Here is a 13,073-nt window from a genome sequence, read left to right as displayed (position 1 = left end):
TTTGAGGCAACGACGGTGGATGTAGTTGATTAAGACTACGATTGTTCTATACACTATCATCCAGATAAGGCAAATGTGGTGGCCGATGCTTTAAGTAGAAAAATAGCAGGGAGATTGGCATGTATATAGTGTTCGAGAGTTTCAATTTTTACTGAGTTGAAGCAAATGGGGGTAGAGTTTTCATTGGGGGGTGGTGGGGCTTTGTTAGCTCATTTCAGTGTTCGACCTTTGTTTATAGATCGAATCAGAGATGGGCAGTGGCAAGATCCTCATTTGCAAAAGTTTAGACAGTGTAGTGAAGGGGAAAATGCCTGGGTTCAGTGTTCGAGATGATGGTATGATTTTGTTTGGAAAGAGAATGTGTTTGCCAAATGACATGGTTTTAAAGAAGGAAATTTTGGATGAAGCTCATTGTTCTGCATATGCTATGCATTCGGGAAGCACTAAATTGTATCGTAATTTGAGAGAATATTTCTAGTGGAGTGGTATGAAAAGAGAGATTGCAGAGTTGTGGCTGGTTATGAAACTTGTCGACGAGTGAAGGTGGAACACCAGAGACCGGCGAGTTTACTGTAGAATCTACCTATACCGGAGTGGAAATGAGAACATGTGATGATGGATTTTGTGACAGGTTTGCCGCATTCAAAAGGGGGATATGACTCTATTTGGGTTATTGTTGATCGGTTGACAAAATTGGCTCACTTCTCACTGGTTAAGACTACGTACACCACAGATCAATATGCTAAGTTATATGTTGATGAGATTGTTAGGTTGCATGGGGCACCTATATCTATCGTTAGTGACAGGGATCCTAAATTTACTTCTAGATTTTGGTTTAGTCTACAACATGCTATGGGGACTTCTTTGAAATTTAGTACTGCATTTCACCCACAAAACAGATGGTCAGTCAGAGCGGACTATATAGATTTTAGAGGATATGTTGAGAGCGAGTGTTCTGGATTTCAGTGGCGGTTGAGAGGAGAACTTATCGTTGGCAGAATTTGCTTATAATAACAGCTACCAAAGTAGTATTGGCATGCCACCGTATGTGGCCTTGTATGGCAGAAGATGCAGGACACCGATTTGTTGGGAGGATGTAGGTGAAAAGAGTATGTTGGCTCGAGAGTTGGAACAACAGGCCACCGAGGGGGAAACGTTGGGTCCAGAGTTAATACAACAAACAGCTGATGGTGTTAGGTTGATTAGGGAACGATTGAAAATTGTGCAGAGCCGACAAAAGAGTTATGCGAATAAAAGGAGACGTGATCTAGAGATTGCGGTTGGCGACTTTGTATTTATTCGTGTTTCACCTTGGAAAGGGGTTATTCATTTTCAAAAGAAAGGGAAATTGGCACCAAGATACATTGGTCCTTATGAAATTGTCGGAAGAGTTGGCGTTACAGCTTATTGTTTGGCATTACCGGTTGAGTCGGCTCGGTTGCACATGTTTCATGTCTCTATGCTTCAGAAATTCATGGGAGACCCATCACTTATTATGGGTTCGAAACCGTTGGAACTTTCTGAGGATTTGTCCTACGAGGAGACACTGGTTGAGATTCTTGATCGAAAGGAGAAGGTTTTATGTTCTAAGGTGATACCCTATGTGAAAGTGTTGTGGCAGAATCACAAAGTTGAGGAGGCCACGTGGGAGGGCGAGGAGTTGATGAAACAAAGTATCCGCATTTGTTTTAGTCAGGTAATTCAATTTCGGGATGAAATTTTCTAAGGGGTGGAGAGTTGTAATACCTGTCCCGGATATTAGAATATTTAATTCTTCTTTTAATTGAATTATATGTTTTATGGGTTGATTTGCAGATGATGGAAGTTTGAGGGTCTTGTGTGTGACTTAAGGGTGGAGCATAAGTGAGCAAGTGGTTTCACTTGCGTTGGAGAAGTTTTCCTTAAGACTTTATCAATATCCTGGGGGATATTTTGGGAGATATTTCTTCCCTTATTCCCATCTTGTTTCTAACGTAGAGAGAGAGAGAGAGAGAGAGAGAGAGAGAGAGAGAGAGAGAGAGAGAGAGAGAGAGAGAGAGAGAGAGAGAGAGAGGAATAGAAAGAAGAAGAAGGAAAATGAGAGAGGAGAGCTTGGAGGTTCTTGGTTGTCTAGGTTGTTGATCATCTAGGTAATTCCATGTTTTAATTATTAGATTTCATGTTTGAGTAAGCTTAATTTCATGCTTTAATAGTTGGGTTCATGCTTTAATTAGATGATGCAAGTTGATTTGGGTAGGAGAAGAACACCACTTGAATAACTTGAGTTGTATTTTAAGCTTCTTTGATTCATGGGGTTTGATGTTATTGAGTAGCTCATTGTTATTCCTGAGTTAAAGCATGATTTGGTGTAATTTTGAGGAGTTTTAGATGTGGTTTGAGTAGAGGAAAAGGTTGGGAATCGGAAGAAAAACATGCTGAAATTTCGTTGGAATTGGTATCTGTACCACTTTTTTCTGGTACCGGTACCATCAAGGCAAATCTGAAACATTTGTGTCAATTTTGTGTTGGTACAGGTACCAAGTTTTCGTGGTACCGGTACCTCTCGGGTAACTTTTCAGCAATTACTGTGGAACTTCGAACGATCATATCTTTTTCATCCGGACTCTGTTTTGGGCAAACTATATATCAAAATTCATGTACTAAAAGCGTACTTTCTAAAGGTGGTTTCATGATCTAATTCTAAACCTATAAAATGTTATGCTCATTCTAAGACAGATTGGTTGTGGAATATGTTATCTTTTCGGAGAATTGAGTGGTGTTTGAGATTCGCACTTATTGTGGGACACTTCTAAGTATTGATTTGGACTTATTTGGGTTTGTTGAACATCATTTAACTTATTATTACCTTTATAACTTTGTGCCGAGTATTCGTGGAATTCGTAGCTAATATGAGTTAACTTGTGGCTAGGTAAAGAGCCGGTCATTCGGGAGGTGCCGAAACCTTAGTTGGCATACTTCGGTCGATAAAAAGGTGAGTGTGTTTGATATGATTATGTTCAATGAGATATTACATGCTTGGAGATTGTATATCATGCTAACTGAGGTTTAGTTATTAATATGCATGTTGTTGTGTGTTGATTGTACACGCGAAAGGATTGTGGAGTGAGTCACGCCAAGTCATGGTGTCGTGCCGTCTAATTAACGGTGAATGTGAGCTTGGTGTGCGGGACACAATACCTTAGATACATGGGCTGCGGCAGATGTGCCACTATATGTTGGTGTCACGCCCTTGATTTTTAAACATAAATAATAGTAACATTTGATAATTTAAATCCTCACAGGAGTTACAATTTATAATCTCAATTCCCCAAATCCGCAAACTTGCCCAAGAAATTTACAGAATTCCAAAGTAGATAAAAAAACATTACAATGCGATTTGGTTAACACAAAGATTTTCAAGTATTCTCCAAAAAAAAAAAAAAAAAAGCTTTACTTGATAACAACATCATGCACTCCATGACAGTGACCTGTAATGACTTGAAAATGATAGGTTGAGCTAAACTAGCCCAGTAGAAAAATCTATACTCAAGTTCTATGAAAATGCGAAGAATATGTACCAGGAATGAATGAGTTTTAACGAACGAACACAGGCAACGATGGTTTACCAAGTAACAAACGGACATCGACTTCAATGTTTAAATCATCTTATCAGGATTCCTATCGATGCATAATTCAAACTAGAAGTTGTACTAAGCTCACCTTTAACTGAACAAACCTACAACGGATTCTCAACCACTTCATTTACTCCATGTATGGACTCGACAACCAATCTCGATTTCACATTCTCAATTACCAAATCTCTTTCCCATAAAAACTTTCCTTTTTGATTGCAAAATGATTTGTGAAAAACAAGACCAATACGGTCACATTCTGTTGATTCGAGCTTGAATAGCCGGAGTCCATTAATTCAGTGCACGAATACCGAAAATCGTTGATTCGCTCAAGAATACCGGAGGATTTTTAATAAAAACTCTCTTTCCAAAACCAAAATCCATCCTTAAAACAAAATTTTGATAAAATTAACCATTTATCCCTTCATCGATAAGCAAACATCAATCCATGCATCATAAATCCCTCGTTAGCGGAAATGCACATCGCATAACCGTCCATTCGTCATATTATAATTTGATGGTTAGCGGAAACGCACATCGCATAATCGTCCATTCGTTATGTCGTAATTCGCTGGTTAGCGGAAACGCACATCGCATAACCATCCATTCATTTTTAGCCTAGTCATCTTACCATTTCAGCTGTTCTACCGAATGGTAATACCCGTAGTGTCAAATCTCATTATATCCGTACGTGTCGATCAAAAAATCACAATTTAATCATCCCAAACAGTTCTTTCACAACATCGATTTCACTTCAAGCATTCTAAACAATCAACTATATCATAACATCGACTAATGAATAAACACATACCATTCCCCACATATGTCACCATACTCTAAGTAATTTACCAACCCATAGTAACTATATGACGTACGGCCCGTCTGTATCGATACTTAAACCTTAGATAATGAATGCCATTGGGAACTAATAGTTCAACGAATCAAGAGGACAAGAGATCCTGCTAGACATGCTCACGTCTACCCATAATACTCACTACGGCACCCCATATAGCCTACGGTACTCCTAACCAGCTTTACGATACATTTCCCATTTACAAAGAAACTAAGATGACATTTAACGATTGTTTAAAGAGTGGAAACGATCAACAAATCATCAAAGGACGAGTAACCAAGCTTAGAGATGGTTTAAAGGTATTTTAGAGGTGTTAGAATTGATCGGGGGTCAAAAGGATGAAGTTTAGAACAAAGCTAAAAAACTATTCCTAAGCCAAAGGTATCGATACCTAGCAAAATGGTATCGATACCATTTGACCAATAAGCTTTCCAGACACAAGGGTATCGATACTAGGGACTAATGGTATCGATACCATACGCTTTTCAGGATTTGTAACACAAAGGTATCGATACCAATGCCAAATGGTATCGATACTAGCTCAGTTCGAGCAGATTTTTTTGTAGATTTCCAAAGAAGAACATAACACTACTAGTCTACTACCAATGATTCAAGGCACGATTTAGATCCAAAATCAACTCATAAACATATAACTAGAGCAAGAAGTCCCCACCTCGAGTTTGGAGAGCAAAACCCCAAGACTTCCCAAGCCTTAGACTCTGGAAACTTCGAAATCAACCGGTTCCTCCTTCATCGAGCTTGACCCACGAAATTCAAGCTCAAAAATGTGAAGATAAGGTAAAAATGGAGGTGGGTTTTGTGTGGGTTTCGGTTGGGAGCAAGAGGGAGAGGAGTGGAGAGAGAGTAGAGACGAGAGAGAGAGAGGTCGGGAGGGATGAGAGAGAGTGAGATGGGGATTTTAATCCCCTACATCCTCACACTTACATATTTATACTAGGGCACACACTAATCACACTTGCACTCCCTCCACTAACAATCATTTCATATTAACCCCAAAATCAAATAAACTTAACAAATTCCATATTTTTCTGCAATTTTCAACATTAAATAGTCCTTTAAATATTTTCTAAAATTACGGGTCCTTACGTTGGTGTTTATGCTTGTGGTTGTACAATTGAGTACTTATGTTGAGTTTGTGTGATTTACATTCAAGTGAGATATTCCTTTGGGTTCTATGGTATTTTATTGAATGTATTCTATATCTCACACACTTTGGTTTTTCTTTTTGGATTGCCAGGTCACAGGTGGTCGTAGAGTTGGTCCACTACCGGTCAACGTTTTGGAGACACTTGGATTAATATCAAGTGTTGGTGTTTGTGGTCGAGTTGGTTGTAATGGGTCAAACTCTTACTTTTACTAAACTCATTTTGTGACTAATGTTGTCAAGTACTTTATGACTTCAAGTTTGTGAATATGTTGGGTATCTTTTGTACAATACAAGCTTGTAATTATCGTAGACATCTTGTTTATATTAATGTTAAGTCTTTCGCTGGTTTTTTTTTAACTCTGTTACGTGTATGGTTGTCGTTTAGTTGTTGTTCTTTTGTGTGGAATGCCACGTGGCCATGTAAGTTTGGGCCCACTTCGGGTGTTGTTCTGGGGTGGGGCGTGATAGTTCAAATGTCATGCAATACAAACTTAGTCAGTTCAAATACAAGCTTGCGCAGATACAACAAATTGAATGGAAGCTGAAGCAAGTTTTAAAGGTATACCTCCACCCAAGTCACTGCAAGGTGCTCTATGGGATCCCTCAAGATAAGCTCAGGGTCGTTGTCCTCCCGCCGGGGCATGTAGCTGTCAAACCCCGAAGGGATGAACATGTGCGGCTCTGGTGGCGCGAATGTCTCTGCCCCGAACTCGGCGAGTGCCACCTCTCCCCTAGCCTTAGCCAGCGCCACCGCTAACTCTTGCGCCCACGCCGCCTCCTCCTGGGCCCTCTCGGCCGTCTTGGTCTCCCTCACGAGCTCCTCAACCTCCCTTCTCAACATCTCCTCCTCCTGGGCCACCTCTACAGCCCTTTGTCTCTCCTCACGGGCTATCAGAACCGCTACAACCATTGCGGGGTTCTCCTCTAGCAAGCGGGCAAGCACCTCCTCGTCCACGTACTCCGCGAAGTCGCCTCGTGTGATGGGCCTATGCCATGAGAACTCCGCGGCTGGCCTAAACTCAACCGGTCTCGCCGGTACCTCTCCGGACACCTTTTTGCAACCACCGGACCCTTACCCTTCACCGGGTCCCTCGGCAGAGACCCCATTCGGGCACCACCATCACCACCGCTACCTCCGGCACCAAAACCCCCTGTTGTGATCACTGAACCTTCAACCGCAGTGTGTGGGTCCAGTGGCCAAACCAAAGTCCCCTCGGTTTCTGAAACCACCAGCGTACATTGCTCGGTCACCGGCGCACGCCGATCCTCACTATCACCACCCTCTTGCAAATAGCCTTCGCCGCCACTATCGATGCTCAAACCCTCTGCACCGGTACTTGCCGAGGCCCCCACTACCGTTTGATCGACGATTAGAGACCCCGAAGCCTCAACCTCATCCCTTAGCCGAACTCCACTTTCGCCACGACCACCATTGCCGCCTCTACCATCTTCCATGGTGTGAGAGTTGTATGGGTTTCAGTTTTTGAGTGAGGAAAAAGAAGAGAAGAAGATAGGAGAGTTTGTGAGAGAGAGGGGAAGTTTTGTGTTTGAAAACTGTCGAGTGACAGTTTCTGAGTTGTCCCATGAAAGAAAAGAAGAAGAAGAGAATTAGGTCGGGTTTGGGCTAGTTCTAGAACTAGGCCCACGGTTTTGGACCTACGTACGTAGGTTACCCACCCACGTGCGTAAGATGATTTTGGGCTTGGGGCCCAGTCAATGTTCTCCATCAAATTCTCCCCAATTACAACCCATGTTGCCACAATTCATGATTTTATCAAAGGGAGATCATACCCCGGGTTAACGGAGTCCACCCATCAATTCAAATCGACAACAGTTCGCCTTTCCATCATTCAATTCAAATCAACGATGGTCTGCTCGTCCACCCATCAATTCAAATCAACGGCAGTCCGCCCATCCATCAATCAATTCAAATCAATGACGGTCCGCCCATCCATCAAGTCAATTCAAATCATCAAGCGGCGGTCCTTCCGTCCAATTTATTTCCAACAGCGGATAGCCGGTCTATGTCAATCTGCCAATCAGGTTTCTTAAGTTTACGTGTCTACTTTGCTAGCATGCTTTGTTCTGTATAGCCTTGAGGGGTGTCGAGAAACCTTTGATGTTACTTGTACTAAGACTGATGCTCTAAGTGTCGTCAAAGGGGGGCTACTATAGACACCCTATTTTGGACTTTCCAAATTAGTTTACTTATGGTATTTGATTCCTCGATGATGAAATGGATCAAGAACACCCCAGGAATATTAGTGTAATTGAGCTTTGAGAGGTTAAACCCCTTTAAAACCATTTAAACCTAACCCAAGAAGCCTCAGCCAAAACCTTACCTGCATACGCTAGTCCCACACCAACATGCGCTAGTCCACTTGCCACGTGTCAGTCATCGGTTAGCTTTGACCGTTGACCAGGCTTGGACCCGCGCACGCAGGTCTTCTACCTGCGTACACTGGTCAAACATTGTCCCATCACCTTTATGCAGCCATGATCACAGGACTTTTAGGGCATCCCTAGACTCTGTTTATCCATCTGAGGATAGGCTTCAGACAGGGGGATGTTCCCTCCCCTCACACAAGTCCCCCATCACCTTTTCCATCTCATTAATGAGAGGGAAGCTTGCACTCTAACACAACCGGCCCTCCTTCAGCTAGTTACTCCGCTTCTTACCTTCCATATCTCCTATAAATACACCCCCTTTGTGTTCCATGCAAAGGGTTACAAGGTTACAAGTTTGGTTACCAAGTTTCAAAACCCTAAGCTCTCTTCTTCACCAAAGTATGAGTTATACACCTGGTTTTCTATACATCATCATCCATATACCACCATCCAACCTTAAGTTCAAAGCTTAAATACCTCTTAAATTCAAAAAATGAAAGGTATAACACCTTTATCTATTCACTGTTCTGATCCCTGATGGGGGCTGGTAGGGTCAAGGCTGGTAATCTATACCAAGCCCTAGCCCTAAAGCTAGCAAGGTTTCAAAAACCATCATGGCAAGGACCAGCATGCACCAGTCCATTACACGCATGCACCACTCTATGGCTGCACTCGCAGGACAACATGGGGTTTGGTGCCTTGTTATTTTTTGTTCTCATTTACATATATCTCAATGTGAGCACGATAAAAATCAGTTTATTGCTTTCTTTTTGATTAAACTACTAGTCTAGTTTCAATACTCATATCTGTTGTAATGGAATACCCCTAAGGTCCTTCTGAACATGTCTCATCACCCAAAAAATGTAAAATCAAGCATTGATCAGAAGGTTCAACCTGCGTGCTGTAGTGGTTTACCCGCCCACGCAGGTCCCTTTTGACCAGTGACTGGCCTTGCATGGGTAACTAGGCCTCGGCCTTTGTTTTATCCCCGCACTGTTTATAGGGTGTTTTATTCTTTTGGTGGCCTTTTAGCCCATTCAATTGCTTTAGAACTATATAATAAACTACATATAAACTGCTTGGTTTATCTTGGGTGTGCACTGGTCATTCCCAGAGCCCAGAGGGTTGAAAATAAGAAACTGTGGGTTTGAGCTTACTGGCGTGCACGTGTTCTATAGTGGCATACGCAAGTCTAGTCAGCATGCAATGACTTGATCAGTGCATGCTGGTTTCTTTCTGCTCACGTCATTCCAGAACAATGCCTTCCAGTCTGTTTAAAACTCCCACAGTAATTTGTTTTCATCCTATACTAATTGTTTCAATAAGCGAGCATGCCATTTGTCACATCCTGCCAACATGTTACAATTTTAATCGCCTTTAACTATCCCCCCGCTCTAATTGGCTAAAAATTGATTAATGAGAGAGAATAAAATGTTTTACAAATGCTTGAGTAGAGACCGATCTCCGAATTGGGCGAGAGGGGTGCCTTAAAACCCTTCCCCTTTCGTAACCTGGTTCCCGAACCTCGGATTTCAAAGGTGACAACAAACTAGTCTACGCCTGTTCAGAATCAAACAACGTAGCAAGCGTTTCAAGTTTGGTTCCTTGGGTGGCATACCTTCAAAACCCAAGTGGCGACTCTGAATTGAGCGTTTTATTGCGCTTTTCCAAAAAGGGCGCACCCGATATGATTTTAGGGGTGTGTGCCCACATGTATTGACTATCATAATTATTGTATCTTACCCTTGTATCCCCTAGCAAGTGTTGTTCTATTTGCAGAGCAGTGCTTTGCTTCAGGATTCGCTCTCGTTCCCGTCGCGCACATTGTGCCATTGCTAATTTTCATATTTTTGTACCGGTTTGTGGCTAAATTAAGAAAGTGTATAAGAAATTTTTATTTCATAAAGCAGTAATATCTATTTTCCAAATGGAAGATAAAAGATAGGTGTCAAAGTGAATACCTCTGAGTTTTCCTTTCTACTGACCGTAGTGCTTTGCTTTAGAATACATTCTCATTCTCGTCGTGCACGTTGCGCTATAATTGATTTTGATATTTCTTTACCAGATTGTGCCTAAAAGTATGTGTAGAAACTTTGATTCATTATTGTAATCCCATACTATTCAAGAAAGTAGGTCAAAGGGTCATACAATATTGTCCCAAAACTTCTTAGTTAGGTGAAAAATGATTTTTTTTCGAAATAGCCATTGGCCACATGTGCAGGCTCATGCCTGTGAATATTCTTCTCCATTAGCCACATGTGTTGGATTCTATTTGCTAGCCATTGTCTCTAATTCATCGTACCCTATTAAGAATCAAAGCACATGATCGCTTCAAACAAAAGCACCCTCGCTCTGCCCCCTTGACATCCTAACAAATTATGATATAAGCAGCAATAAATACCATGTGCAAGAATATATCCAGCAGAAATCTTAATTGATGAGTGCTTTCTTAAATGAACCTAAGGACATAGATTACTGGTTAGAACATGGGATGAGTGTTTTATTAAATGAACCCAAGGACATAGGTTACTGGTTAGAGAATATGCAAGACTTACTATAGCTTTTGCGCAAATCCAAAATTGAAGTAGAAATCCATTTAAGCTCATTACAACACGTGACACGAAAAAGTGAAAACACATTAGAGGGTTAGCAAAGGCAAAAATCACTAACATTCATTCTATCTTTTCAATCAACATCCTTAGGCCTACAAATTAGAGCAAACTATCTATTTTAGTTCAAAATAGGGCAACAGATGACAACCGAATATAAATTATAAACTGCTACCTTGGTTGGGCTCCCAAAAAATTCCAGTTAACACATGCAGTTAGGGCTCCATCTGGTCATCGAATGATACCTGCGAAAAGGAGGGCGGAAATCAAACATAATGAGACCTGATAACGCACCTAGTATTTTCAGACCAATTAAGAACCCTAATAGGCAAAAAATGAAACAACTAAATAGAAAGTGTAATCAAATCCACCGTCAAATTTGGGTTAGCCACTAACAATAGAATAAATTTCCATTCGAAGAAGGAACGACTAACAATAGAACCCTTTTTTCTTAACTGTCTATTTTTGTTGCTTCATTCCCGGCCGCAAGCCATTGTTAACCACTTTGATTGTGCAAGTTTTTGCATGGAATAGTCATGACCCAAAATCCCTTCCGTTTTTTGTTTAAGCTTCTACCCAACATAATTTTCGATTTTGGATTTTAGGCTATTGTATTGAATGATTTGCCTAAAATAGGGTGGTTTAGACCCAAAAAACATATTTAGACAAATAAATTTTGTCTTGCATATGTACGTAATTCCCTCCATTCAAGATAATTAGTGCATAATTTTGGTATGAGGCATTTAGTGCCCGCATCTTCTGAAGAAAAAAATAATAATGATTCAATTTTGAAATCTAAGTTTGAACCTAACTAAAGAAAGATAAGGAATCTGAAATGAAGAAGCTTAAAAGGCAAAGTGCTTACTTAAAATATAGTAGGGAGAGCAACGGGATGGATGGGAATGGCAGCAGCGGCTGCACCGTCTGTCTCTGGCTATGCGCGAGGGGAGGAGGTAGTGGAGAAGAAGCTGCTTGAGGGGGAAAGTCATATTCGCAGAGAGAGAGAGAGAGAGAGAGAGAGAGAGAATGGAATGGAGAGGGTTTGGAAATTAGACTGGGAATAGACCGATGATTAGAAAATTGTCAAAAAAAGTTAAGTATTTACGGACATGTCTTTTGTAGAATGAAGGGTGGAGATTTATGCAGGGGATACATCTGGAGCGTTGGTTATCTTTTGGATTCAAAATCAGTCTTGTCTAATTATATAGATGTATATGTGTGTATATATCTCCTAAGAATTTCGTACATAACTTTGAATATGTATAAAGTTTTACGGGTACAATCAAAATTCTATAACTTGTATTTTAAAAATACTATAAACTTCAATTTAATTTGATTTTATAATTTTATAGATGTATGAACTTATTTATGAAGAAAATAAAAATATTTATTTGCATTTCTAGTTCTAGACCTGTATAAAATAAAGGGAGATAATTGGACGATAAGTGAAATTCAAATTTTGATGGAATATGTATAAGATTCCAAATACCTTCATTTTCTATAAAACTGAGGATCCTTATATTAATGTATTATTTTAGGTTTATTTTTTGTTTGCCTTATGAGGAATTTATCATGGATGTTTATATTATTTTCGACAGCTTGATTATAAATTTATCATATAGTTAATGTTGACATAATAACAAATAACTGATACATTCAGAATGCTTTTTATAGATTACTTTATCATAAAATTATAACACTTTTTCAATGGGTTACTAACAACATAATCATAAATTTATAAATAAATAAACACATTGTTGAGAATTTAAAGTTTTCAAGAACTTATGATAAATCTAAATAAATGACTTAAAATTGATTGGATTGTGATTGATTTTAAAAGGGTAAAGTCTAGATACACCCGCTGTACTTTAATCATTTTTCAACTACACCCTTCTACTTCATTTTTACTCACTCACAGCCCTTATTCTTAAGACTTGTTTGGAACTGTCAGTATTTCTGGCCAAAGTAACAAAAAGGCTGAAATACCCATTCGTGTTCCCCTTTCTTATTCCCCTTTTTTCATTTGCATATTATCCTCTCTCTCTCTCTCTCTCTCTCTCTCTCTCTCTCTCTCTCCAAAGCTCTGAGCTCTGGTTCTACAATGGTGGAGAGAAAAACATAGGAAAACATCTGCGCGTTTATACTGTATGAAAGAGCCAGCCTGCACACACACACACACACACACTCTCTCTCTCCCTCTCTCTCTACGCCATTCATACTAGGAAAGAGCCAACCACAGCTCTCTCTCTCTCTCTCTCTCTCTCTCTCTCTCTCTCTCTTCCTTCGAACCTAAGGTAGACAGCTGAGACAAATATCAAAACAAAAGATTGCCACAGCCCTCATCTCTAAATCACCCGACAACCCATCCTCCTTCTTTCGTGTTATCATTGATTGAAAAACTGATTGAGACCCAGCAACACCAGCACTCCGACTTGATGACGCCA

At 40.3% G+C, this 13,073-nt stretch overlaps 1 protein-coding gene across 1 annotated transcript; it reads left to right on the top strand.

Moving 5' to 3' along the window:
• Window positions 1-1,111: 1,111 nt before the first annotated feature.
• LOC131306763 (uncharacterized) lies at window positions 1,112-1,830 on the top strand. Its single transcript, XM_058333187.1, has 2 exons — window positions 1,112-1,696; window positions 1,816-1,830. Exons 1-2 carry the CDS (start codon window positions 1,112-1,114, stop codon window positions 1,828-1,830), a joined length of 600 nt encoding a protein of 199 aa, XP_058189170.1.
• The last annotated feature ends 11,243 nt before the right edge of the window (window positions 1,831-13,073 follow it).

This window comes from Rhododendron vialii, chromosome 11a, assembly GCF_030253575.1.
Source record: "Rhododendron vialii isolate Sample 1 chromosome 11a, ASM3025357v1".
In the NCBI taxonomy this organism is placed as follows: domain Eukaryota; kingdom Viridiplantae; phylum Streptophyta; class Magnoliopsida; order Ericales; family Ericaceae; genus Rhododendron; species Rhododendron vialii.
The sequence above is the reverse complement of the archived record's forward strand: the minus strand, read 5'-3'. Positions and strand labels throughout refer to the sequence as shown.

What these genes read in the sequence shown, in the direction of transcription:
- LOC131306763 (XM_058333187.1), top strand. Translation starts at nt 1,112, where the DNA reads ATGTTGGCTCGAGAGTTGGAACAACAGGCCACCGAGGGGGAAACGTTG.